Consider the following 27,675-nt stretch of genomic DNA (forward strand, 5'->3'; position numbering starts at 1 on the left):
TATGGTTCTGTTTTTGTTCGTCGCATGTCAATTAGTAAGAACTAAGAATAAGTTATAATCAATGTAATTGTTTTACATAGCAGACGTTCTATACTCATTTTAAAACGCAAGACACCCTTTGGTGAAATGTTTTTCCAGCTTTTCTCTCCCTTCAGACAGTTACTATGCTCACTAAATACAACACAGGCCTTTTCATCTCTGTGAATTTATCGATTTTAACTCATCTCAGATCGTACTGTGAATACAAATTAATCTGGGGACTAAAAATTCTTTATTATTAAATCAGCATTCATAGGAATGCAACCACACATTTGCCAAATATGTGGTTGAGAAGAGGAAGTACCACGATGCTGTAAGTCAAATACCCTGCTTTCCACAAGCCATGTTCTCTTACGTCTTTCAGTTCAAGTGACAGCAGTATTGGGTCTGATCAAAGTAACTCTTTATTTGGTGCAGTTTAGTCTCCTCTCTCAAGGAGAATATTCAACACAATTACCAATAACAGACATGAAGGTCGATTTGCCGTGCATGGATCATAAAAGGAGTGGTCACAGAGGGACAATCGCTATAAGTGGAAGTTTCCTAACTTCTGTATTTAAGTACACCTTTGCCTAAGAACGCATTAGTGCAACACTGTTGTTCATTTAGAACTAACCCTGCCTGTTGGCTGTGGAAAACCACCTACTGCTCTCGGTAAGGAAATTATACATGATATATATAAATATATATATCATTTTTTTAAAGGCCTTGAATAAACTTTTTAATGCAGGTTCTTGTTACTAATGTTGTTCCATGTAGCCTACTCTATTTCCAGAATGGTTATTTGTAGTATTTGTACAACAACGAAGATGTAGGTACCTTAACCCAGTCCACAGTAAAAACTAAAACGAATGAACCTCAACAGTAACCTTCTTTGAATTCATGATGCAGGAGATGAGGTTCACAAGATACATCACGATGATCCAGTTGGAAATGCTGCTGAATGTCATCTTTGTTTCGGGTGAGTGGTGTTCAATTGTTTTATTGTGAATATTTACCGTATTTTCCGCACTATAAGGCGCACCTGAGTATAAGCCGCAGCAGCTAAATTGAATGATGTGTACACAGATAAGCCGCACTGGACTATAAACCGCGGGTGCAGTGATGTTGCTAGGTACGCGTCCTGCGTCCCTGACGCATTAAAATCTGAAAGGACGCACTAAACTCACTATCCATGCGTCCCGGGGACGCATCTCATTTTCCCGATGAAAAACGATACATTGTGAACATTAAACAACTCGTGTTTAATCACAGTAACTGGCCAAAGAAGCCTTTTTGTGAGCAGACCGGACAAGCGCTGTTTCAACCCTCTGCGCATCTACTCGGCGCAGACGTGATCCCCTGTACAAAGTATCGCGACATGCTAATTTAGCCGCTACCAAAACAACTAGCTCGTCACCGCTGATTTCATTTCAACAATTAAAAATACGAACTTCATAGTAAATAAACCCACGTTTCCACTGCTCGATGCTGTGCTCATTCGTGTCGATTATGTTGTAACGTTTAGGGGACGTGCTGTAATGAAATAAATGAAACATAGTCCGGTGGTGGTGATGAAAACTACATTGAACGGCAGCCGCCATATTGTTATGCCCAAACGGCGCCTGCGCATACATCGCGCTTCCAACGAGATCCCGTTTTTCTCGAGAAACAGGCAGAGAAGAGAGAACGCAAAAATGCCACCAAAGAAAAAGATGAAACCTATTGCAGGTCAGCAAACTATTGATGCTGCATTTTCTGTCCCCACTACTACTTCCAGCGTTTCCTGCTGGAGCCCGCCACTGGTGGCGGGGCGCGGACCGGTCATAGAGCCCATAGAGTTAAAGTCGGCGGACTCGTCTTTAACCTGTAAAATCCATAGATTAGCCGCACCGTTATATAAGCCGCAGACTCGAAAAATGGGGAAAAAGGCGCGGCTTATAGTCCGAAAATTACGGTAGTTCCAAGCATTGAATATGTTTAGGTGTTGGCACGCCAACAGACCCGTCAGGGGTTGTTCGGAATTTTGGACATTGGACCTCATTTCCAAGTGAGCTAGTGTGTCTAGGGATGTCACGGTTGAGGAATTTTCACTGCGGTGAAAACAGGGGGCGCAATATCGCGGTATGCAATATTATTGCACAATTTTTTAAAATGCCGTTTAAGCGAGATAATGCACATTTAAATTCAAAACACACCCGTAGCCGGAGTTTTGTCAGCGAACTTTTCGGACACAACGGAGCTGAAGGTTTGTGTGGAACCAGTTGCCATGGAAAATACGTCACCACTTTGCCAACAGTACGTTTGTTACTAAATTTATATTTATATTACTTTACTTTGTGTAGTGCCGAACAACTCCCCTTACCTGTTCTAAAATCAGCGCAAAGCACGGCCTCTTGGGGCTTATTGCTTAATTTAAAAAAGGTTATTAAAAAATCTCGTTGGAAGCGCGATGTATGCGCAGGCGCCGTTTGGGCATAACAATAGGGCGGCTGCCGTTCAATGTAGTTTTCATCACCACCACCGGATTATGTTTCATTTATTTCATTACAGCACGTCCCCTAAACGTTACAACATAATCGACACGAATGAGCACAGCATCAAGCAGTGGAAAAGTGGGTTTATTTACTATGAAGTTCGTATTTTTAATTGTTGAAATGAAATCAGCGGTGACGAGCTAGTTGTTTTGGTAGCGGCCAAATTAGCATGTCACGATACTTTGTACAGGGGATCACGTCTGCGCCGAGTAGATGCGCAGAGGGTTCAAACAGCGCTTGTCCGGTCTGCTCACAAGAAGGTTTCTTTGGCCAGTTACAGTGATTAAACACGAGTTGTTTAATGTTCACAATGTATCCTTTTTCATGGGGAAAATGAGATGCGTCCCCGGGACGCATGGATAGTGAGTTTAGTGCGTCCTTTCAGATTTTAATGCGTCAGCGACGCAGGACGCGTACCTAGCAACATCACTGCGTAACTAAATGAATGAACGTTAATGAATGGGTATCATGGCAACGCACGTTTCATTCTAGAATTCCACGGTCAGTTTCATGAACGCGCAACCCGCACCAGGTCATATGCGGTGATCGCGATGGCCCATTATCTACCGCGGTGTGCTCTAAATATCGCGATATTTCATTTTTGCGATTATTGCGACAGCCCTAAGTGTGTTATCTATCATTGGAGACCGTTTTCAACAGGTTTCATTCAGTCCTTCTAGTTGTAGAGATCGCTGGTGCTAGGTTAGCGCAGGTCGACAGTTTCCTGCTAGCCTGCCAATAAAAACAGTTTTTCCCACTCCACAGTACACCCGAGGCAAATCAATTATAACGCCAGACTAAAGATGTTAATGTCTGTGTTGATAGAATACTGTTAGAAATAAAACTATTGTTGCATCGCAATTATCGCATAACATTTTGAGGGACTACTTTCTCAGCAGTGGCGGTATTTTACTTTGCTCCGGTGTAGCAACCAATTCACTACAGCAGAACATTAACAGAGAAGCGCACTCCAGTCCGGGACACCTAATAGTAGGTGCCTATGTAATATCAGTCCGCCGCTGCCGTAGCATGCGTCCAACTACAGGGAAGTATAAACTAAATGCAATGCGAGACTGGCCCACTTGGAAATGAGGTCAGATGTCCAAAACTGACCCAGAATGAGTCATTAGTTTTACCATTAATGGACTAAATGCTAATCTGCATGTAATCGATCTCTGAAATGAAGGCGGTATCCATGCTCAGAGCGTGATGCCGGTCTAGTAGAGGTGTGGCCAGTCTGTTAGAGGAGGATGTGGTGGGACAGGAAGGATGCATGTCATGGGCCATATTGTGTAAAAAATACTTGTGTTGCAGGTGGGGAGGGACTCTGTCTTCCAGACCTTAATGCATCTATGCCAACCCAGATGGCGGCATTGAGTGACACTTGTTTGCAAATTCCATGTTCATTTGATTTAGTACCATCAAATCTACTCGATAAAAAAAATATATATATTGGTTTATGGCTAAAATCGACTCACCATTTTGGGCCTCATCCAGAAAGTGTGGTTTTCAACGGTAGCAAAACCAATAATATATATCCAATTAGTATCATTGGGAATATGAGTGAATACAACTGCACAACCGTTTTTACAAACATGAAATCAAGTTATGCTGACGTGTATTACTTCAGAGTTGAAAGAAGTTACAAGTCAACTGACATCTGCAATCCTCTTACAATCACAGTTAAAGGTAGGAGACCCCTTTTGGTTTGAGGGTCTATTGTTTGAATACTGTCATTATAATTATTTGTTACCTATGTATTCCTATTTCAATATGATTATGATCTTTCTAGATTTTCGGCTACTTCCGGACTACGGAGACATACTTGTTCTCCTTGTCTATAATTAAAGTAACAATACCACTGAATTGTATTTTGACTTTGAAGAATGTTTTTTAAAAAATGTATGCCAGTGTTATATTTTATACTGCATAAGTTATTATGGACTATGGGGTTAGACACACTTCGTTTCCCTTATACAATCTTTAATGTGTTAATAATGATTATTCTCTCTGGAATATAACAACGACGTAGATTCAGCCCCAGCACCCTCCATACAGACCCTCCCGGAGGGACCACTAACGGAGGGGAGCAGGGTAACGTTCACCTGCAGGGCCATCGCACCCTGCCCCACCCAGCCGCCTCACCTGAGCTGGAGCCAGTCAGGAGGCCCTGAGGGCCGGCTGGAACCGCACGGAGACCAAGAGCCTAACGTCAGGACCCGGCGGCTGAACATCACTCTGTCGGACCGACATGACGGGGTCCGCCTCACCTGTCTGGTGGAGTATCCTGTAAACGACCCAGCAGGCGGGCCCAGCAAGAAAACAGCAGAGAGCGTTGTGACGCTCAATGTTTCCTGTGAGTGACCAGCAGACGGTCCAATCAGTGAGCCGGGGCGGCTGAGAAGCGGAAAGCGTTTACATACTGCATTCAAATCCGTCAACAGCGGAACCATAGCTTGAAATTGAAGACTTATCTTGTGTTCCTGTAGATTCCCCGAAGGATACCCAGGCCTCCGTCAGCCCCCCCACGGTGTCGCTGGGCAGTGTGGTCAACCTGACGTGCACCAGCAGAGCCAACCCCCCCGTTCTCCGGTTCACCTGGTTCAGGAGCAGTGCGGAGGGACCCCTGAACGTGTCAGATGGATCTTTGTACAGCTTCAATGTGTCCAGCTCCAGAGGAATCTACTACTGCGTGGCCACGAATCCCTTGGGAAACCAAACATCAAAAGAGATTACGCTAACTATCAGCTGTGAAAGCGTTGGTAAATCAACTTCTACACATATCCCTACAATCTCTAAATGGATATGACTATGTGATCTACCATGATTTATCCCCTACAGGATTGAATGTCCCTCTGATAGTGAGATTCTTAATCGGTATTGTCTTCCTTACTGGTCTGATCATCTCTGTCCTGTAAGTAAAACACACAAACACAATTTAGCATGAACAATGATGAGTCAAGAGTAACCTTACCAGCAAGTGTGCTGGGTCCGTCTCCGTTCTAACCCGTGATCCCACCTCATGTTTATAGGTGGTTCCTGAAGAAACCTTCAACACAGCAACCGGTATAGGAAGCAGGCACTGTGTTATGGGTGGCCCTGACGGACCTAGGACCACCCACTGTTCAACAGGCCCACCCAAAACCTTTCTTGAAAAAAAAGAAATTCTTCTGAAATGCTTTATTTTTTCAATTAATATTGATGCGTGATCCAATTTGCGTTAAAAGCGGTAGGCTATTGTTTTAGTTCTTATAGCCTAGGCTACAATTGAATGCATCTTCTTTGTATTAAAAGCCAAGCTCAGTCTGTTGCTAATGATATCGAAATATTGTTGAAAACTTAAATCAATTGAACAGAATTCTAAAATAGTCTGCCTCATATTATACGAGCATACCTAAACTATATCATATAGTTTAGTTATACGGGAGCGAAAAATGACTCTTGTGCCCGGCGCATATTTAAAAAGGGTTGTTCTGAAGTAGCCTAATTACCCGTAGGTGTGGTTTGGGCGTGAAGTGCAATAAACCAATGAGAGTGCCAGCTCCCATCCCCTTTAAGAGCCATGAGCGCATTTGAATCTGACGAGTTGATATTTTGACAGCGCGTCTGCAGTGTCAGATGAGACAGATGCACATGAAATTCAAACTTCAAATGGCTCAGATGTTTATGGCCAAATAATATGGCCTAAATCATACATGGAATAAGGTTTTCTTCCACAACTTCAGTCCTCAAATAAATTTCGGCAAAGAAAACTTAGAATGATATGACATATGATATGCTGTAACTGTGGTTCTATTTAATGATAGACGCAATACATTATTTCTTATCAGTATTGTACGCATTATCGTTATCGACTTGTGTTCCTAATATGCATGTGTCCCCCTGTTAATATACATTGCCATGGACTGTATTATTTGTTATGTGTTTAGTTTCCGTGTGTTTAAACAGATGGACGCACACGCGCGCACGTGTGTGTGTGTGTTATAGATACACATACGCGCGCCCGCATTCATTCATTATTTTTAACACTCACTCGCGGTAAAACAACGTTTTCTCACGATCAAATACATCAATCCTAACAGTTATGGGCATGTACACGATGTCTGTGTCAAGAAAATGTGTTTGATGTACGATGTTTGCAGATGCATTGATTTAAAAGTACAACTTATTACCGCTGTATCAGCTGATCTTTCCCAAAAAAGATGCACAAAAAAGGTGCACAAGCATGCATGCGCCCTTAAAATAGCATCTGAACAACGCGCCACTGACTTTAAACCAGGTGTTTCCTGGTTTGTGGCGCAAGTGGTTTCTGAAACTTGAAAATAGCACCAAGGACCATTTGGGCCAGAACACGCCTCCTCCTTTCGCCGAGCTGCCCCCTGGGGCACAAAATCATTCCCTAATTTACCGACGCGTGGCGCAGGAGGGAAAAGAACACTCTGCGCCAGTTGCAAACTAGCAACGACACATGCACCAGTGAGAAAGTCAATTGCGACGGATGCAAGATAGGGCCATTGTGTGAATCAATGTCTTTCTGAGCAGTTGGGTTGAGGGTTATTTTATGTAACTGACGATATTATTTAAAAGGAATGGACGACATTTACTCTCCTTTGGGACGGATAAGGAAAAAAAAACATTGTAAAAGGCTACAAAGCGTATAACCATGGGTTTCATAGACATACAGTAAGTGAGGCGAACACAACATTCATGGGGTACAGATGACGTGAAACTAATATGAATCAGGGCATTGACGTTTACTGAAAGTAGGAGATAATGTAGCCTACCATAAATATAGCCCTACAGGAATTTATGTAATGAGGTGGCCTGGGTTCTCTTAAATATGAAAGAGGGCATATGGGGGATGCATTCAATTTCCCAAAAAAACATGAAAATTCACCATTGAAACATTTTGGAAATAAAAGACATTGCAATGAATACATGCAGTTATTGGAAAGAGATTGGAACAGGGCGATCAGACCAGGGGGTGCCCTGGGATCACTGGGAAAATGTGATGTCTGCAAAAAAAATAAATTATGATTGTAATCTTAAATTATGGTTCATTAACTGTCATTTAACAAATAATTTTACAAATGGTAATCAATGAACATTTTATTGTTTATGGAAAAAAGGGAAAAATTTGTCCAAAACATTTCTTCTTATGATTATTATTTTCTGTATAGTGTTCCCCTAGGAACTGACCTCGGAGTACGTGGAGATAACTGCTCAACGGGCTAATAACCCACCGATCAGGGCTGAACTGGAGAAACACTGAATCTAACATTTTGTACCGAGATGGATTTTGTATCAACACACAAAATAATACTCTGTTTAAGCATCTATGACTCACTACAGCCAACCAGTAGCAGGACTCACTACAACAGGACTCACTATGGCAGGACTCACCACAGGACTCACTACAGGGGGACTCACTACAGCATGACTTACTACAGCAGGACTCGGTACAGCAGGACTCAGTACAGCAGCGTTCACTACAGCAGGACTCACTGCAGCAGGACTCACTACAGGAGGACTCACTACACCAGGACTCACTACAGCAGGACTCACTACAGCAGGACTCACTACAGCAGGACTCACTACAGCATGACTCACTACAGCAGGACTCACTACAGCAGGATTCACTACAGCATGACTTACTACAGCAGGACTCACTACAGCAGGACTCACTACAGCGGGACTCACTACAGCGGGACTCACTACAGCGGGACTCACTACAGCGGGACTCACTACAGCAGGACTCACTACAGCAGGACTCACTACAGCGGGACTCACTACAGCAGGACTCACTACAGCAGGACTCACTAGGACTCACTACAGCAGGACTCACTAGACCAGGATTCACTACAGCAGGACTCATAAAAGGACTCACTACAGCAGGACTCACTAGGACTCACTATAGCAGGACTCACTACAGCAGGACTCACTACAGCAGGACTCACTACAGCAGGACTCACTAGACCAGGATTCACTACAGCAGGACTCACTAGACCAGGATTCACTACAGCAGGACTCACTACAGCAGGACTCGTAAAAGGACTCACTATACAGGATTTACTACAGCAGGACTCACTACAGCAGGACTTCCTAAAGCGACCAGCAACGGTGCTTGAAAAAGCTTCACCAAAGAATTGTACTGAGTTTCAGAATGAAACCAAACTATGGTTCTGGTTTTGTTCGTCGCATGTTAATTAGTAAGAACTTAGAATAAGTTATATTCAATACAATATTTTTACATAGCATAGTTATATACTCATTTTAAAACACAAGAGACCCTTTGGGGAAATATTTTCCAGCTTTTCTCTCCCTTCAGACAGTAACTATGCTCACTAAATACAACACAGGCCATTTCATCTCTGTGAATTACTCGATTTTAACTCATCTCAGATTGCACTGTGAATACAAATTAATCTGGTGACTAAATATTCTTTCTTATTAGATCAGCATTCATAGGAATGCAACCACACATTTGCCAAATATGTGGTTGAGAAGAGATGCTGCAAATCCAATTTCCTGCTTTCAACAAGCCATGTTCTCTTATGTTTTTCAGTTCAAGTGACAGCAGTATTGGGTCTGATCAAAGTAACTCTTTATTTGGTGCAGTTTAGTCTCCGTACTCAAGGAGAATATTAAACACAATTACCAATAACTGACATTGAGGTTGATTAGCCTGGGCGTGCATGGATCATAAAAGAGGGGTCACATAGAGACAATCGCTATAAGTGGAAGTTTCTGAACTTCTGTATTTAAGTACACCTTTGTCTAAGAACTCATTCATTCAACACTGTTCATTGTTCATTTAGAACAAACCCTACTTGTTGGCTGTGGAAAACCACCTACTGCTCTCGGTAAGGAATTTAAACATGATATATACACATACATTTTTTTTAAGGCGTTAAATACGGTAAACTGTTTGATGCATGTTCTTGTTACTTTTTTTGTTCACTGTAGCCTACTGTATTTCAATAGCGGTTATTTGTTGTATTTGTTCAACAACGAAGATATAGGTACCTAAACCAAGTCCACATTAAAAACTAAGACAATTGTCCCTTAACTCTAACCTTCATTGAATTCATGATGCAGGAGATGAGGTTCACAAGATGCATCACAATGATCCAGTTGGAAATGCTGCTGAATGTCATCTTTGTTTCAGGTGAGTGGTGTTAATTTGTTTTATTGTGAATATTTAGTTCCAAGTAGAGCTGTCCAGCGATTAAAATATTTAATCGTGATTAATCGCATTAATGTCATAGTTAACTCTAATTAATCGCGATTAATCGCAAATTCTTTTTCTATGCTAAATATCCCTTGATTTTTTTGTCCCATAATTCTTCTCATTTTAATTCTCTTATCAACATGGTGAAGTGCATCGGCTTGCCTTGTGCAAATGATTTTTTATTGATAACAACATTGGCATATACACTGATCAAAACAGGACGATACAAAAAAAGAGCCTATAGTGCAATTAAACGACTGCTTTGAACAAATGTCATTTGAACATAGCAGTCAGGCTACTGCTTCTTTGTTTTGAGCCAGAGAAAAACAATTTTTTTTTTTTTTTTTTTGATAAAATAATTGCGTTAATCGCGCGATAAAAAATGTAACGCCGTTAAATTTGGTTTGCGTTAACGCCGTTAATAACGCGTTTAACTGACAGCTCTAGTTCCAAGTAATGAATATGTTTAGGTATTGACACGCCAACAGACCCGTTTTACAAGACAGAGAATCTATAATTAGTTTTACACCTAATTGGACTATCGGCTAATCTGCATGTAATCTATGAATCGTAAATGAAGCCGGTATCCATGTTCAGAATGTGATGCCGGTCTAGTAGAGGTGTGGCCAGGCTGTTAGAGGAGGATGTGGTGGGACAGGAAGGATGCATGTCATTGGCCAATTTGTGTAAAAAATGCTTGCATTGCAGGTGGTGAGGGATCCTGTCATGCAGCCCTTAATGCATCTATGCCAAACAAGATGGAGGCATTGAGTGACACTTGTTTGCAAATTCCATGTTCCTTTGATTCCGTACCATCAAATCAATTCGATAAAAGCAAACCCATTTGGGGTGTATGTTTCAAATCGACCACCGATTTTAAAGATGTGGTTTTCCAAAGCAACATACAAGATAATATGTATCCAATTAGTATCATTGGGAATATGAGTGAATACAACTGCACAACTGTTTTTACAAACATGAACTCAAGTTATGCTGACGTATATTACTTCAGAGTGGAAAGCACCAGTTTCAGGGCAACTGACCCCTGCTATCATCTTACAATCACAGTTAAAGGTAGGAGACCCCATTTGGTTTGGGGGTCTATTTTTTTATTACTCTCATTATTATAATTATTTGTAACCTATTTCAATATTATTTTGATCATTTTGGATTGTCGGCTACTTCCTGATTTGTCAGATCTACTTGGTCTCCTGGTCTAGAATTAAAATAGCAATACCACAGAATTGTACTTTCAATTTAAAGAACACTGTCTTATGCCAGTGTCATATTGTATACTGTAGTGCATGAGTTATTGACTAGATTAGACACACTTCGTTTCCCTCATAGATCATTGAGGTGTTTATAAGGATTATTTTCCCTCTTGAATACACTGGCCAACACTGAACATGCTGCATTCATTCATGTGGATATTAAACCTACATTTCAGCCTAAAACAAATGTTTCTTGAAAACAACCACGTAGATTCAGCCCCAGCACCCTCCATACAGACCCTCCCGGAGGGACCACTAACGGAGGGGAGCAGGGTAACGTTCACCTGCAGGGCCATCGCGCCCTGTCCCACCCAGCCGCCTCACCTGAGCTGGAGCCAGTCAGGAGGCGCTGAGGGCCGGCTGGAGCCACACGGAGACCAAGAGCCTAACGTCAGGACCCGGCGGCTGAACATCACTCTGTCGGACCGACATGACGGGGTACGCCTCACCTGTCTGGTGGAGTATCCGGTGAACGACCCAGCAGGCGGGCCCAGCATCAGAACAGCAGAGAGCGTCGTGACGCTCAACGTTTCCTGTGAGTGACCAGCAGACGGTCCGATCAGTGAGCCAGGGCGGCTGAGAAGCAGAAAGACTTTACATACTGCATTCAAATCCGTCAACAGTTGAAACATAGCCTGAAATGTAAGACTTATCTTGTGTTCCTGTAGATTCCCCGAAGGATACCCTGGCCTCCGTCAGCCCCCCCACGGTATCGCTGGGCAGTGTGGTCAACCTGACGTGCACCAGCAGAGCCAACCCCCCTGTTCTCCGGTTCACCTGGTTCAGGAGCAGTGCGGAGGGACCCTTGACGTGTCAGATGGATCTTTGTACAGCTTCAATGTGTCCAGCTACAGAGACATCTACTACTGCATGGCCACGAATCCCTTGGGAAACCAAACATCAGAAGAGATTACACTAACTGTCAGCGGTGAAAGCATCGGTATATCAACTTCTACCCGTAGGCCCTATAATAAAAACTTTACTATAATACACATCCCAAACATATCCCTACAATCTGGATATGATAATGCCCCAGTGATCTACAATGTTTTATCTCCTACAGAGTTGAATGTCCTTCTGATAATTGGTGGATTCTTTGGTACCGTCTTTATTGGTCTGATCATCGGTGTCCTGTAAGTAAAACACACAGTAACACACATCTTTATCTTTAGATATAGATCTATATCCGTTGTAACCTGTGATCCCACCTCATGTTTATAGGTGGTTACTGAAGAAACCTTTAACACAGCAACAGGTAGGAACTAGGGCCCGACCGATATAGATTTTTGAGTGACGATGCCGATGCAGATTATTTTCAGAGAAAAATTACGATTACGATTTAATCGGCCGATTAAAAACAAAACAAAAAAAAGCCTATAAAACGTTTTTGATACCTTAAATATACTTTAAACACTTTTGACGAATATGTGAATTGAATGCAGAACCTTTGAGTGTTTTAGAGTACATTTACACAGTGTTGTATAGTAGCGAAGTAGAAATACTTCGTTACTGTACTTAAGTAGTTTTTTTGGATATTTGTACTTTACTTTACTACTTATATTTCTCTGTACTTTTACTTTTACTTCGCTACATTTTGCGAAGAAAACGGATACTTTTACTCCGCTACATTTCGCTTGAAACCTTCGTTACTCGTTACAAAATCAACTCATCTTTAGAAAAAAAAAAAAGAATCATGAGAGATATGAGAATAACGTCGGGGACTGTGGTAGAACACAGACTGTGAGCCTGTTTGGCGAATCAGCTGTCCCAGCGCACGTTCGCAAAGCCCCCTTGCTTAGTTACTGTTGCTACGTCGATCAAAACTCCTACGACTGTCAACACACAAATGCATGGCTAGGACGAGGGCAAGGGCTATCAAAATTCTACTATTTGTATCAGGCTGGTTTGTACACGCAGTATTACAACACTATCATATACACTTCACACTCTACTTGCTGCTGACTGAGCACAGTAGATCAATACGCCCCTTGTATCGTTTTCTATCACATACATTTCAAACATGAGGTCCGTTGTAAAAATAAACCAAGGAGTGCATGTTTGATCGATCGTCATTAAAGCTGACTTGATACGAATGTAACAACGTTGTTAAACTAGTGAGATCAGATCCAGCCTTGTGTGGTTGCTATAGAAACGCGTTACCTACAGTTGAGCTAACGTTATTCACCGTAGTTCTAGAGGGAACTACTTTTCGAGGGAGATGAACTTAAACAGAGCATACATTTAATAAGCATGCAATACGAATAAGAAAAAGGCTAATTATTAAAGTATTTGAATTGTTTTATTATGTTGGCCGGCGCGAAGTAGAATAAACGGAATAATCACCTCAAGGCAGGGCAATAAACAGTTTGATATGCCCGGCTCGCGGAAGGTTACCGTCCACGAGCCGGGCATATCAAACTGTTTATTGCCTGGCCTCTCGGTGATTATTCCTTACTTATTCTCAAAATTCTGACCCTTTGCTTTTTTATTAACAGCAGTTACTTGTACTTTTACTTTCAGTACTTAAGTACATTTAATATCAGAAAAGTACTTTTGATACTTAAGTACAGTAAAGATCAGATACTTTAATACTTTTACTAAAGTACTATTCTAAAAGGTGACTTTTACTTAAGTAATTTTCCAGTAAGGTATCTGTACTTTTACTTAAGTATGGCTTTTGAGTACTTCATACACCACTGCACACGTGCGTGCTGAGCAGTATGGTCTCACCGTTAGAGTCAGTATAACAAATTAACATGGCCTGGGACCAAAAGAAAAACAGGCACAACATACTCAAACAACGCGTCTTGTGTACATTGGTGAGGTGAGCGCGCAGCTGCCTGAGCGAGCGTGCTTTCATGTTGTACGGTAAAATTCAATCTCCTCTTTTTTACTCCAGCTAAAGTTGTTGGTTAGCAAGGCGAGTAGGAGCACAATCTGCAGGATACTAAGCGCAATAAAAAATCCCAAAAAAAAATCGGTTGTAATCGGCGTCTTTTTGGCAGATGTTGATTATTTTCAAAAAGGCTATAATCGGCCGATTAAATCGGCAGGCCGATGAATCGGTCGGGCCCTAGTAGGAACCACACAGTGGTAGATAGCGTACTATCATCCTGCACTTGAACGTATAGTTTATCCTAAGGCAAAGTTAACAAGTTAACTCATTAACATTTTTGTAGGATGCACACATTTCTGTACATCGTCTTATTTTAAGCAATGTTCTATAGTGGTTTATTTTTAGTATTTGCGATATACGAAATAATAAACTTTCTTTCAGTAAAAATATTTTTGCTGCAATAAAGAAAGAATTCTAAATAGCTTAAAGTATGCAATTGTCTACAAGGGAATTACTCAAGCAAAAATCTAATCAGCCCTCCCAAAAATAAACCTACCTAATGAAATACAATTGTACTCTGCTACCTCAAACACAGGTGGTATGAAAGGCACGTCTGATCAAATATTATGTCGTTTTCACCCGCAAGCGTCGTCGTATAAACAGGGCCTCCGTTTAAAAGAGCCTTGTTAAACACGGTAACCCTCAACAAAACAAGAGCAATCAAATAAATGTTGTGCCATGGTGCCCAAAAATGGCACAACCAAAGAAACACAGGATAGCAAGTGAGTGCAGGAAAAAAAGGTTGAAAAATGAATATTTTGGGCCAAGGGGAAATGTGCAATGAAACTGTTGCAGTGATGAAAGACTATAATGTATGGCAACACTATGAAACCACACACAATGAGACAATCAGACCTACACTGGTGCAGAGCAAGAACAAAAAGTTAAAGGTCCCATGGCATGAAAATTTCACTTTGAGGTTTTCTAACATTAATATGGTCCCCCAGGACTAGAAATGGCATTAGGTGTAAAACGAGAACTAGGTATCCTGCTCTGCCTTTGAAAAAACAAAGCTCAGACGCGCCGATTTGGAATTTGTGAAAACACATGTCATCAAACGAGGACATGTTACCCCCCCTTTCTCTGCTTTGCCCCTTTAATACGTCCATGCTTTGCCCACCCAGAAGATTTGGCCCTCCAATGAGACATTGAGCTAACACTGTGAGCCCCACGTGTGTGTGTGTTGTGGCACCCCGCTCCCCCAATGAGCCGGGTTCCAGGTACGAAACGCACGTTTAGTGGGGGTTTAAGCCGATCACGGCGTTTATTACACACATCTTAAACAATACATTATACTTGCGGTCTCTAGGGTCTCCGTGAGCCTCTAGCCGCTCGCGGACCCGAGCGCTTCCTTCCCTCTCGCTCCCGTTCCTCTCAAATGACAGTCCTCATGCTCCTTTTAAAGTCTCTCCCTGGCTTTCTCTGCCTCCGGCCAGGTGTCCCCCAATCTCGCTGATTTGGGAGAGAGTGATGCTCTTCGTCGCCACTCAGTGGGTGGCGGCGGTATACGCCGTCAATCACCCCACCTCGGACCCGCCCGGGCCGAGGTTTAAGTGGCGGGATGCCACTTAGAGTGTGTGTGTGTGTGTGTGTGTGTGTGTGTGTGTGTGTGTAAATAGACACACTATAATGCAAGTATTGTACACTTCTTTGTTATATGGATAACCGTTCTGCTGTCATAGCGCATAACACGTTGGGTTCTCTGACGTCCCTGGTATTTCCATAGCGAGACTCGTAGTGGGGGTTATCTCAGCCATGGTTGAGAAGGAATTGGGGCATCGGCGGGAGACAATCGCGGTCAAAATCCCTTTCTCCTCAATGTCGCGGTTCAGTCTATTTCAGATTGATGTGGAAGTGGAGGTTTATCTCAACCATGGTTGAGAAGGAATTGGGGAAAAGGTACTTTGGCTTTGACTCCCAAAAGTACATGAACCGCGACATGGAGGAGAAAGGGATTGTTGCCCGTGATTGTTGACCGCCGGAGCCCCGCTGCCCGCTGCTGAGGCACCACCGCCACGAGGCACCACCGCCGTGGGGCTGGTGGTGCCTCGCCGCTACCCACTGCCGAGGCGGTGGTGCCTCGGCAGCGGGCAGCGGGGCTCCGGCGGGAGACAATCGCGGTCAACAATCCCTTTCTCCTCCAGACTGACAAAACACAAGAAAATGCAATAATAGCAGGTAGCTCAACTCATTGACCCTAACCTAACCCGACATGGGAATCCATTCTCAGATGGTGTCTTCATTAAACACTGTCTCGCTAAAGTTTCAGGAATAATGTGCCCAGAGAAAATGCAGGAATTCAAAACGGTGGCCACGTCCAGAAACACAGTTTTGTTGCGAATCGAAGACTTGAGAAGCACCTTAAAACATCAAGTGTGGGAAAAAGCTTACGCTTCTGATTTTTTCTCGATTGCATGTGATGAGAGTATAGATGCAACAGACACTGCACAACGGTTGATTAATTTACGGGGAGTCGATAACGTTTGCATTGCGGAGGATCTGCTTGATCTTAGGAGTCTAAAGGGCAAAACAACGTTAAGGACATCTTTGAAGCTGTGTCAGATGCAATTGACAAGATGGGACATAACTTGGATAAGCTGTGTGGAGCAACAACGGATGGGACTCCAGCAATGGAAGGCGCGCACAAAGGAATGGCCTCTAGGGTGTGCTCCAAGGTGCAAGGGAGTGGAGGTGAGGCTGTTCAAATGCACTGCTTCATCCACCATGAAGCCCTTTGTGGCAAAGCCGTCCAGCTTGGCGTTGTGATGAAAAAGGTCTTGAAAACGGTCAAAATAATTCGAGCCTGAGGGCTCTACCACAGCTTTTCTATCTGATGTAGATGCTGAATACGGGGTCGTACTGTACCATTCTGACGTGGCAGTCAAGTGGCCGCTCCGTGTTGCAGCGGTGTTATTCCCTGAGATCTGAAATCAACTTTTCTAAAAGTTCATGAGCTGCAACTTCAATGTTTCGCACTTCCCCATGCTGACCGAAATCAGATGTGCTGTTCCGAAGGCCAATCTTTCTTTGCTTACTCAGTGCTTCGAAGATTGTACGATGGATGCAGACGAGGTGGAAGAGAGTCTGCAATTAGAACTTATCGAAATGCAGTGCAGTGTTTCCGGCACACAGAAAGCAATGTGTGCCTCCTCGGAGTGGGAGGCTTTTTCAGCCCGCTGGTTTTCATTTGATAGGCGCGTTGAGAGGAGGAGCGGGCGAATCTGCTGTTTATAAGTGTACCCGCGCACCACTGGCATGAATGTGCGCTCGTCTCTGTGTGTGCGTGTTCCTGTGTGTATCCGTGTGTGAACAAGAATATCAGGGAGAAAGAGTGCTATGAGGAGATGAATGAACGGAACGATATTTATATTTCAAAAAAATTGCAAAAAAAATGAAAAAAAGAAGCAGAATCAATTTGTGACGCTCTGTGTTGATTCTGTAGCGCTGCGCCACACATTGGTCTATGTATGGGAAACACTACAGTGTGATGATTCTCTGAAGAATCAACATTTGCTTCTCTCCCTAACCGACTTCTGGCGGAGCTTGGAAAAGGCCAAGTTTCCTCTGATTGGAATCCACGCAAAAAAAATGATGAGTAGAAGAGGAGATCAACTACGGAGAGATCGACTTTGCCAAGCGAGGTGCTGTGCAGAACCCAGGCCTGGTGTTCCCCCAGGGGGAGGAGCAGACCTCAGAGTACATTGAGATCACTGGTCAACAGGCTAAGAACACACAGATCAGGGCTGAACTGGAGAGGAGCTGAATAGTTTGGACTGGGATCTCTTTAGTATCCACTTATGTCAGCATGAACATATCCTGCTTAAAGTGTAATTCCGGTGAATCCAGGGTCTTTGTTTTGGCATTTAAACTCATCAAATAAGCCCTCCAAATACTTTTTTCATTGGGCACAGCGAAAGCTTTTAAATCTGCATTTTATAACCACTAATCTAGCCAAAAATAGCACCAAACCTCTGCAGTCGCATGATATGGGTCCCTACACCTAAAATGAAGCATCAACAACTTAGTTAGTGTAGCGGGAGTTTATTAAAAAATAACTTGATTACCAGCTACCGTAGATAATATAATAGAGGCGCCAACAAATTTAACTTAAAAATCTGAATTGGAAAACAGTCTTTTTCAACCAACTCCCGGTACGCTAATTAAGTTGTTGATGCATCGTTTTATGTGTAGGGACCCTAATCATGCTACTGAAGAGGTTTGGTGCTATTCTGAGCTATATTAATGGTTTTGGAAGATTTTCGCTGTGCCCCTAACAAATAACATGGAGGCAAACATTGCGCCGAGCAAACTCTATGCTTGATTTACAATGAAAAAAGTATCTGGGGGGCTTATTTGATGGGATCACATGCAAAAAAAAAAGACCCTGGGATAAATTTTTGCCGGAATTACACTTTAAGCATCTATGGCTGCGGCTGCTAAATGTTTCTAAAACATGGCACCCCTTATGCTTTTTTGTCTCCAAGGCACCCAATAAACCAAAACAAGTTTGACTCCCTGTAGGGCTAGCTGCTGTTTATGAGGATTATGAGGACGAGGATGTGACGTGAAGGGTGACACCGATTTGAAAGTTCAGCCAGTTACCCAATGGGTGGAGTTTGTCCCACCCACTCATTTGCATTTTAATATTGTCTACATTGAAGCAGTTCAAATGCAAAGAGATAGCATTTTAATTGTATATCTGACTCAAATAATGTATGTATATTATGAACAATAAAAAGCATCAGTGATATTGCATTTTCATCATCAACATTGCGTTTTCATTTGATTATGGTCCCCAAAATGCCTCCATAGTTCACAGCCCTTGAGAGTATGGTGGGGAGGATTGGAGTGAGAGTGTGGATGCTAATGGAACTGATTATGGACCAGAGCAGATTGGTGGAAATCTAGATTGTCCCAGATGACAATGTATCTGGTCTGCTCTGTAGACATTTGACATTCACAATATCTGTGATGTTTCTCCCCGTGACCTTCTCAGGTTAAACGCTTCATCTATGAAGATACATTCATGCAGGATTTCATCCTCGTCCATTTGCTAAATTCTGAAATTGTTTATTCTAATAAAAAGCCTACTATGAAAACTGTGCTGAAGGGTTTTACTGGAGACGGTAGAGAAATATTATTTTTGCCTGTTTTTGCCAAACCAAACTCACTTTTGCAACGCCTCCTGCTGAGGTCGGTCTGTCTGTCCAGCTCTCTCAATGTCCCAATGTCCCACAACATGGTCAACCGACGCTGCTCCAATCTCAGCCCATACTTTGGTCCTCGTCTCCTTTGTCCACGTCCTCCTTCAGGTCGATCTCTTCCTCTCGCCACCCCTCCTCTGACGGCAGCGTGTGATCTTTTGTCCATAGGTTTGGTATATTACAAGGCAGGGTTTTAACTTAGCAAAGAGGTGACATCATAGCTTCCTGTGTCTAATGTAGAGAAGTGTTCAGTGTTCACAGAAAACGTGTGAATAGATACGCAGATCTGGGCTGAGGTTTTGCTCCTTTAGTGTCGAACACTGATCATTCATAAATATACAACTATACTGCCAGACAATTAGAAGGAAGAAGCAAGGAAGAAGAGTTTGCAGCCAGGTTGGTGCCTACACCGGCAGGAAGAGCCAAGGTAGCGCTGGAGCTGAGGCCCACGCTGATCATGGACATGGAGCTGAGCTGAGAGAGCACTCAGAGATAAGAGGCTTCATGGCCGCTGTGATGCCTCGTTCGTGAAGTGGAGGGGTGTCCACACCAGTGGAGGCTTCTCCATTGAGGAGAGGGAGGAAGATCCTCCCTAACATTGTTGAGAATAAAAAATGTAGATTGCCCAGACTATTGTAATGAATTAATGCCCTTAAATATGACTACTTTATTGCCTTTGAATATATAATGTTCGTTTTCCTGGGTAAAGGGACATTAGCACCCCCTATCGCCTATTGACAATTACTTCAGGGAGGAACGTCCTCCCTCCGCCTCTGTTGACTCCCATTTATTTTCCCGAAAGTACTGGCGGCCGGTGGATAACATGGGTTTCAATGGGAGAGAGGAGGAAAATCCTCCTCTGAGTGGGTGGGACCTTAAGGGGTCTGATTCGCGCAAAAATCTATCCGTCTGCGCTATGAATCAATAAGCAGGATCCCTGGATGTTGAGCAGTGTTGCCAGATTGGTCAGATTTCCCACCCAATTGGGCTACTTTTAACCATGTTAGGCTGGAAAGATTATCATTGGGCGGGAAATCTGCCCAATCTGGCAACGCTGTCGATAGCAAACCCGGTCTGCATTGCCGCGGTGCTCAGTCTGAGAGACGCAGAGCAAGTGAAATCTGCGATAGCAAGATCCTAAATGCACAATGGAAACATTGGAAACGGAGGACATTGTTAACGTCTTATTACAAAAAGCATTCCATTCATTCAGTTACAGTGCTAAGTTTGCGACCAAAGAAAGAGGTAGACCACTTCCCAAAATCAAGGTCACCAGAAGTAATGGCAACGTCAGTGTTGTGAGTGCTACATGGTTTGCTAGGTACACATGACTTACTGGTAGCATTACAAGCAATTGTAACTGAAAATAAACATAGCTAAATAACTTCAGTCAGTGAGGGCAAAAATAGGCCCAATGATAGGCCTTTTACAAATCAATAGTAGGCCTGGTTTGACTAATATGCTTTGCCTCCTTTCCTTCTCAAATTACAGTGATGCCACTGGTGGCTTTGTATACATTTTGTTCACATAACTCCCTCCCTGCTATTTTGTAGTTCACCAAAACACCCTGAAACAACTTCAGTCTCACATTCTTATGCCACCATACACCAACAGTGCAAGCAGGCCAATGGCAACCAAGCGCGCAGTCCTTCCTCCCTCACTTTAAAAAGCACCAGCCGCCACTGGTCCACACATGGCCACAGCATTTATAGTGTTTCGGACTGGATGCAACAAATCGCTGTATGGGACTCACAACAGCAGGACTCACTACAGCAGGACGTATTAGAGTAGGACTCACTACAGCAGGAATCATTACATTAGGACTCACTACAGCAGGAGTCATTACAGCAGGAATCATAACAGGACTCACTACATTAGGACTCACTACAACAGGAGTCATTACAGCCAACCAGCAACAGGCTCTCTACACCAGGACCCACAATTGCAGGACTCACTACAGCAGTACTTTCGAGATCCAACCATCAGCAGGTCTCACTACAGAAGGACTCCCTATAGCCAACCAGCAGCAGTGCTTGAAAATGCTTCGCCAGAGAATATTACTGACTTTTAGAATAAAAAAAAAGTATGTTATAAATGTATTTGTTTTACAGAGTAGGTTTTATATGCTCATTTTAAAATGCAAGACACCCTTTGGTGAAAGCTTTGTCCAACTTCTTCTCTGTCCATACAGAGAGTCACTGTGCATACTAAATACAACACAGGCCTTTTCATCTTTGTGAATGATACGTTCTAACGCATCTCAGATTGTACTGTGAATACACATTAATTTGGTGACTAATAATTCTTAATCTTTATATGTGCATTCACAGGACTGCAACTACACATTTGCTTCATATGTGGTTGAGAAAAGGAAGAACCACGATGCTGTATTTAGAAGTTCCTGTTTTCCACAAGCCATGTTCTCTTGTGTTTTTCAGTTCAAGTGAGAGACAGTATTAGGTCTGATCAAAGTTACTCTTTAGTTAGTGCAGAATATTAAACACAATTACTAATAACTGACCACAAGGTCGATGAGCCGTGCATGGATCATAAAAGAGTGGTCACATATGGACGATCGCTAAAGGTGGAAGAATCCTAACTTTGGTATTTAAGTATACCTACCTCTAACAACGCATTAGTGCAACACTGTTGTTCTTTTAGAACAAACTGCCGAAGAACAAAAAGCACCTAGGCCTACTTCTCGCGGTAAGGAATCAAAACATGATGTATATAAATTATTTTTTTAAAGGCCTAGAATAAACTGATTAATGCATTTTCGTGCAACTTTTGTTGTTCCATGTAGCCTATACTGTTTTTCCATATTCCTTATTGGTTGTATTTGTAACAAGGAAGATGTACTACAGTAGGTACCTTAACCCAGACCACATTAAAAACTAAAACGAATAAACCTTCACTCCTTCTTTGAATTCATGATGCAGGAGATGAGGTTCACAAGATGCATCACGATGATACAGTTTGAAATGCTACTGAACGTCATCTTTGTTGCAGGTCAGTGGTGTTCATTTGTTGTGAATATTTACTTCCAAAAAAAACCGAATGACTCATTCTGGGTGCATTAAAGGGGTTGTTCGAAATTTTGGACATTGGACCTAATTTCCAAGTGAGCCAGTGTGTTATCTATCATTGGAGACCGGTTTCAACAGGTTTCATTCAGTCCTTCTAGTTGCAGAGATCGCTGGTTGGCTAGTGCAAGTCGACGCAGTTTCTGTTAGCCTGCCAATAAAAACAGTTTTTCCCACTCCACAGTACACCCGAGGCAAATCAATTATAACGCCAGACTATTAATGTTAACGTCTGTGTTGATAGAATACTGTTAGAAATAAAACTATTGTTGCATCGCAATTATCGCACAACATTGAGGGACTACATTGAGGGACAGTGGCGGAAATTTACTTCGCTCCGGTGTAGCAACCAATTCACTACTGCAGAACGTTAACAGAGAAGCGCACTCCAGTCAGGGACACCTAATAGTAGGTGCCTATGTAATATCAGTCCGCCGCGGCCGTAGACTGCTTCCAACTACAGGGAAGTATAAACTAAATGCAATGCGACACTGGCCCACTTGGAAATGAGGTCAGATGTCCAAAACTCCGAACAACCCCTTCAATGGACCCAGAATGAGTCATTAGTTTTACACCTAATGGACTAAATGCTATCTGTATGTAATCGATCTCTGAAATGAAGCCGGTATCCATGCTCAGAATGTGATGCCGGTCTAGTAGAGGTGTGGCCAGGCTGTTAGAGGAGGATGTGGTGGGACAGGAAGGATGCATGTCATTGGCCATTTTGTGTAAAAAATGCTTGTGTTGCAGGTGGTGAGGAATGCTGTCCTGCAGCCCTTAATGCATCTATGCCAAACAAGATGGAGGCATTGAGTGACACTTGTTTGCAAATTCCATGTTCATTTGAGTCAGTACCATCAAATCTACTCGATAAAAACAAAACCTTTATTGGTTTATGGCTAAAATCGACTCACCATTTTGGGCCTCATCCAGAAAGTGTGGTTTGCAACGGCAGCAAAACCAATAATACATTTCCAATAAGTATCATTGGGAATAGGAGTGAATACAACTGCACAACCGTTTTTACAAACATGAACTCAAGTTATGCTGATGTATATTACTTCAGAGTTGAAAGAGGTTACATGGCAACTGACACCTGCAATTCTCTTACAATCACAGTTAAAGGTAGGAGACCCCTTTTGGTTTGGGGGTCAATATTTTGATTACTGTCATTATAATTGTTTGTATTCCTATTTTTATATTATTACAGGGTTCCTGCACATTTTCCATTTCAAAATTCCATACTTTTCCAGACTCAAATTTCTAGACTTCTCTGAGGATTTTCAGTCAATATTAAACACCTGAAAACCAATTGTTAGATGCTTTTATGTAAATGATTGGGTAAAAAATGTTGAGCGGCTACCGCTAGATGCTGTGACGAGACGACAGCTCTTTTGTGTCTGCATTTGGCTTAAATTTGCCGCCTCCCCCATGTTGGAGATGTCGAACGGTTTCAAGGATAGTTTGCATCTAGCTTTATTTTAACACTTGGTATCCTTCATCAAGTCGCACAGTCGTGCGGCGAAAGTTAACCATGGTAAGCTTCTTTTGATTTGTAAGCCTATATATTAATATATTTTATTTTAGAAAGTGAGATAAGAGTCTGGAAACAATACAAACATTTTTCAATACTCTTTTCTCATATCCATACTTATCTAGACCTGGAAATTACTCAAATTAAATTCCATACTTTTCCATACTGCATAGGAACCCTGTTATTATGATCATTCTTAATTTTTGCCTACTTCCTGAATAGGTAGACTTGTTCTCCTTGTCTAGAATTTAGGTATCAATACCACGTAATTGTAGTTTCCCTTTAAAGAATGTTTTAACAATGTTTTATACTAGTGTCATATTGTAATAATACTTATTATGGACTATGGGCTGTGGCACAATTCGTTTTCCTCCCCATGATTATTCTCCCCTATGGAATACACTGTTCAACACTGAAGATGCTGCCTTCATTCATGTGGATATTAAAGCTACATCTCAGCCTAATGCAAATGTTTCTTGAAAACAACCACGTAGATTCAGCCCCAGCACCCTCCATACAGACCCTCCAGGAGGGACCACTAACGGAGAGGAGCAGGGTAACGTTCACCTGCAGGGCCTTTGCACCCTGTCCCACCCAGCCGCCTCACCTGAGCTGGAACCAGTCAGGAGGCCCTGAGGGTCGGCGGGAACCGCACGGAGACCAAGAGCCTAACGTCAGGACCCGGCGGCTGAATATCACTCTGTCAGACCGACATCACGGGGTCCGCCTCACCTGTCTGGCGGAGTATCCGGTGAACGACCCAGCAGGCGGGCCCAGCAACAGAACAGCAGAGAGCGTCGTGACGCTCAACGTTTCCTGTGAGTGACCAGCAGATGGTCCAATCAGTACTGCATTCAAATCCGTCAACAGTGGAACCATAGCTTGAAATTGAAGACTTTTCTTGTGTTCCTGTAGATTCCCCGAAGGATACCCAGGCCTCCGTCAGCCCCCCCACGGTGTCGCTGGGCAGTGTGGTCAACCTGACGTGCACCAGCAGAGCCAACCCCCCCGTTCTCCGGTTCACCTGGTTCAGGAGCAGTGCGGAGGGACCCCTGAACGTGTCAGATGGATCTTTGTACAGCTTCAATGTGTCCAGCTACAGAGACATCTACTACTGCGTGGCCACGAATCCCTTGGGAAACCAAACATCAGAAGAGATTAAGCTAACTATCAGTGGTGAAAGCGGTAAATCAACTTCTTCACATAGATAGACCCTATAATAAAACCTTGCTATAACACATATCCCAAATATAGCCCTACAATCTCTCAATGGATATGACAATGCCTCAGTGATCTTCCATGATTTGTCCCGTACAGGATTGAATGTCCCTTTGATAGTGAGATTCTTTGGTACCTTCCTCTTTATTGGTCTGGTCATCTCTGTCCTGTAAGTAAAACACACACAATTTAGTTTGAACAATGAAGAGGCAAGATTAACCTTTCCAGTATGTGTGCTGGGTCCGTCTCCGTTCTAACCCATGATCCCACCTCATGTTTTTAGGTGGTTACTGAAGAAGCCTTCAACTCGGCAACAGGTAGGAACCACACAGTGGTGGACAGCATAGTCGCACCCTGCACTTGAAGGTAGAAATGGTTTACCCTTAGAAGTCAAAGTTAAGAAGTTTACTGAATTTATTAAAAAAACCGACTTCAACGTGACAATGACCTCATTAACATTTTTGTAGGATCCAGTCATTTCTGTACATCGTCTTATTTCAGGCATTCTCAAAAGTATTTTTCGTAAAACTAATTGATTGGAAATCTTGCATGCACGACTGAAATTCTATCTTTTTGCTACAATTGAGCAAATATTCAAATTGAATTCAAATTTAAAATTGACTTCATGAAAATTAATCGAGCAAAGAACTGAAAAAAAAATCAACAAACCCCAGATTCTTGGGGTCCCAAGCATGTGATCATGCAAAAGACACTACAAGCTCTTAATTGTTCAGCCCAGGATTGCTGAAAATAAGGTGATCAGAATAAAGCTGTCTCACCTGGTGTATAAGATAAATTTGCTCTCCGTTCCGATGAGTTCGACTGCAGTCATGTGAAAGTAGCCCTGGGATATTGGCATAATCAGACGGGCAGTGGTGGGTAGTAACGCATTACAAGTAACGTTTCACATTTTCCATTGTGCCTTCATTAAAATGAGTATTTTGATAAAGACATTATCTTCGTAGGCTGTGATACAAGCGTACACGTTAGCGACGCGCCCTCCCTAGGTTGCAACATCGTTGCGATTCCATAGCCGAGGAGACGAGTCGACCGTTACGTTGGGACTGAGGGCTAGAAACGCATGAATGCAGACGCGCAGGAAGATATTTTTGCCAGGGGGTGCGGAGTTACGGTCCATGTATAGTTTATATAATTCTAAAGATACTATGTTACACTGTATTCTGCAGACCACTCACAAACTTGTTCGTCATTGTCGTTTCTGGCTCTGTGAGTGTGCGGGCATGCTATGTGCGTAGGCTGGATAAATCTGATTGCCCAATCAGCCAACCAAGTCAGTCTCGTTTGTGTTTAATTGGTTGTGTTCCTACAAGCTCCTGCCTTTTGTCACATGCACAGAGCTTAATGCACATTTGTTTGAAATGAAGTTACATTTTTTGTTGTACATATTGCTTTTGTTGTACAACTTGTGAAGAAATGTTTTAGGAGTGCATCTCTTTCTCTCCCTCACTCACTCACGCATTCTAACACGCTATGTATTTTTCACTGATCCAAGCACTCCAATACAAAAATGTAAAGTAACTTGTAATTTGAGTAACTTTAAAACAAAGTACTTTTTTACTCTTACTCAAGTAGGTTTTTCAATTGGAATATTTACTTTTACCAAAGTAGATTTTGAAGGAAGTAATTTTACTTTTACTTATAGAGTATAGATTTTCAGTACTCTACCCACCACTGCAGACGGGCCGCGTTTCTGCTCTTTAGAATATCTCATCTCATACAGAAGCAGTCAACCACAACACATATTCTGACAGAGCCAACTATGGGAAAGATGACTATGCTATACTTAGCCTTCATGTGAACATATTTTAGTTATTCAAATATTTAAACAATATCTTGGCTCTCCCAAAATAAACATAATGCACTCAGCTACCTCAATAAACACATATTGTTCAAATGTTATAGTAGGTTTGCCATTATTCTATTGAAACCACTTGTTCACTCTTCTTTCAGGTCATGTATTCATGTATTAATGCTTTTCCACAGAATCCAATATGCAAGGCGTCAGACAAGAAGGTGGAAGAGTAGATCCACTGCGTAGAGATCGACTTTGCCAAGCGAGGTGCTGTGCAGAACCCAGGTCTGCAGTGTAAAAAAGAACCGTAAAAAAAACGGAAGATGTCTGACAGCAAAGTCTTCAGACGGATAGTGTCAAATTACAGTGAATAAAAAGAGTAACAAATGTAATAAACTGTAAAATACAGAGCAGATTTAACAGTCAAATTTAAATAAATAACAGTATATTCATGTTGATAAATGGTCCATATTCAAACTGATATGATACATGTAAAAACGTGTATGATGTAAAAATGTATTATTCGTTACTTCATGAAACTGCCCAGTCTACCTATAGTAATCTTCTATTTTTTTTTTCATGTAAAATAATTAATAAATCATGAATTAAAACGCAATAAAAACGTCCGAAAAGTTTTCACAGCCATGATATTGATTTTTACAATTTTTTTTTTTTTTTTTTTTTATTTAAACATAATAACACAATGACATAAATATCTACAGACATGTACGAGAACAATAACAACAGACATTTGACAGAACACAACAAGGGATGGGGGAAGGGTGCAAGGATGACACCTTAAGATACATAGACATTACTTTGAACAGAAATATGATACTGACTATTAATTCTCCAGCATAGAAGCTGCGC

General features: G+C 42.3%; 2 protein-coding genes and 1 long non-coding RNA gene across 3 annotated transcripts; all 3 read left to right on the plus strand.

Moving 5' to 3' along the window:
* The first annotated feature begins 413 nt into the window (after positions 1-413).
* Positions 414-17,716, plus strand: LOC115537676 (carcinoembryonic antigen-related cell adhesion molecule 5-like). Its single transcript, XM_030349722.1, is given in 17 exon segments — positions 414-693; positions 931-1,000; positions 3,870-4,244; positions 4,588-4,911; positions 5,045-5,317; positions 5,397-5,469; positions 5,588-5,621; positions 9,374-9,418; positions 9,654-9,723; positions 10,495-10,860; positions 11,269-11,592; positions 11,726-11,878; positions 11,881-11,997; positions 12,121-12,190; positions 12,279-12,312; positions 16,467-16,644; positions 17,553-17,716. Coding segments are annotated over 16 exon segments (2,667 nt in total). The 5' UTR covers positions 414-693; positions 931-933.
* A 6,500-nt stretch (positions 17,717-24,216) lies between these two features.
* On the plus strand, positions 24,217-25,003 carry LOC115537206 (carcinoembryonic antigen-related cell adhesion molecule 6-like). The gene is made up of 2 exons (XM_030348935.1): positions 24,217-24,592; positions 24,690-25,003. Exons 1-2 carry the CDS (start codon positions 24,238-24,240, stop codon positions 24,983-24,985), a joined length of 651 nt encoding a protein of 216 aa, XP_030204795.1. The 5' UTR covers positions 24,217-24,237; the 3' UTR covers positions 24,986-25,003.
* Positions 25,004-25,072: 69 nt separating this feature from the next.
* Positions 25,073-27,481, plus strand: LOC115537209 (uncharacterized). Its single transcript, XR_003974784.1, has 3 exons — positions 25,073-25,161; positions 25,276-25,309; positions 26,997-27,481. It is a non-coding gene; the product is annotated as an uncharacterized LOC115537209 (long non-coding RNA).
* The last annotated feature ends 194 nt before the right edge of the window (positions 27,482-27,675 follow it).

Source organism: Gadus morhua, chromosome 23, assembly GCF_902167405.1.
Source record: "Gadus morhua chromosome 23, gadMor3.0, whole genome shotgun sequence".
Taxonomy (NCBI): Eukaryota; Metazoa; Chordata; class Actinopteri; order Gadiformes; family Gadidae; genus Gadus; species Gadus morhua.

Coding starts and splice junctions, on each gene's coding strand:
- LOC115537206 (XM_030348935.1), top strand. CDS start 24,238: ATGCAAATGTTTCTTGAAAACAACCACGTAGATTCAGCCCCAGCACCC. Junction 24,593..24,689: donor CGTGACGCTCAACGTTTCCT/GTGAGTGACCAG, acceptor GTGTTCCTGTAG/ATTCCCCGAAGGATACCCAG.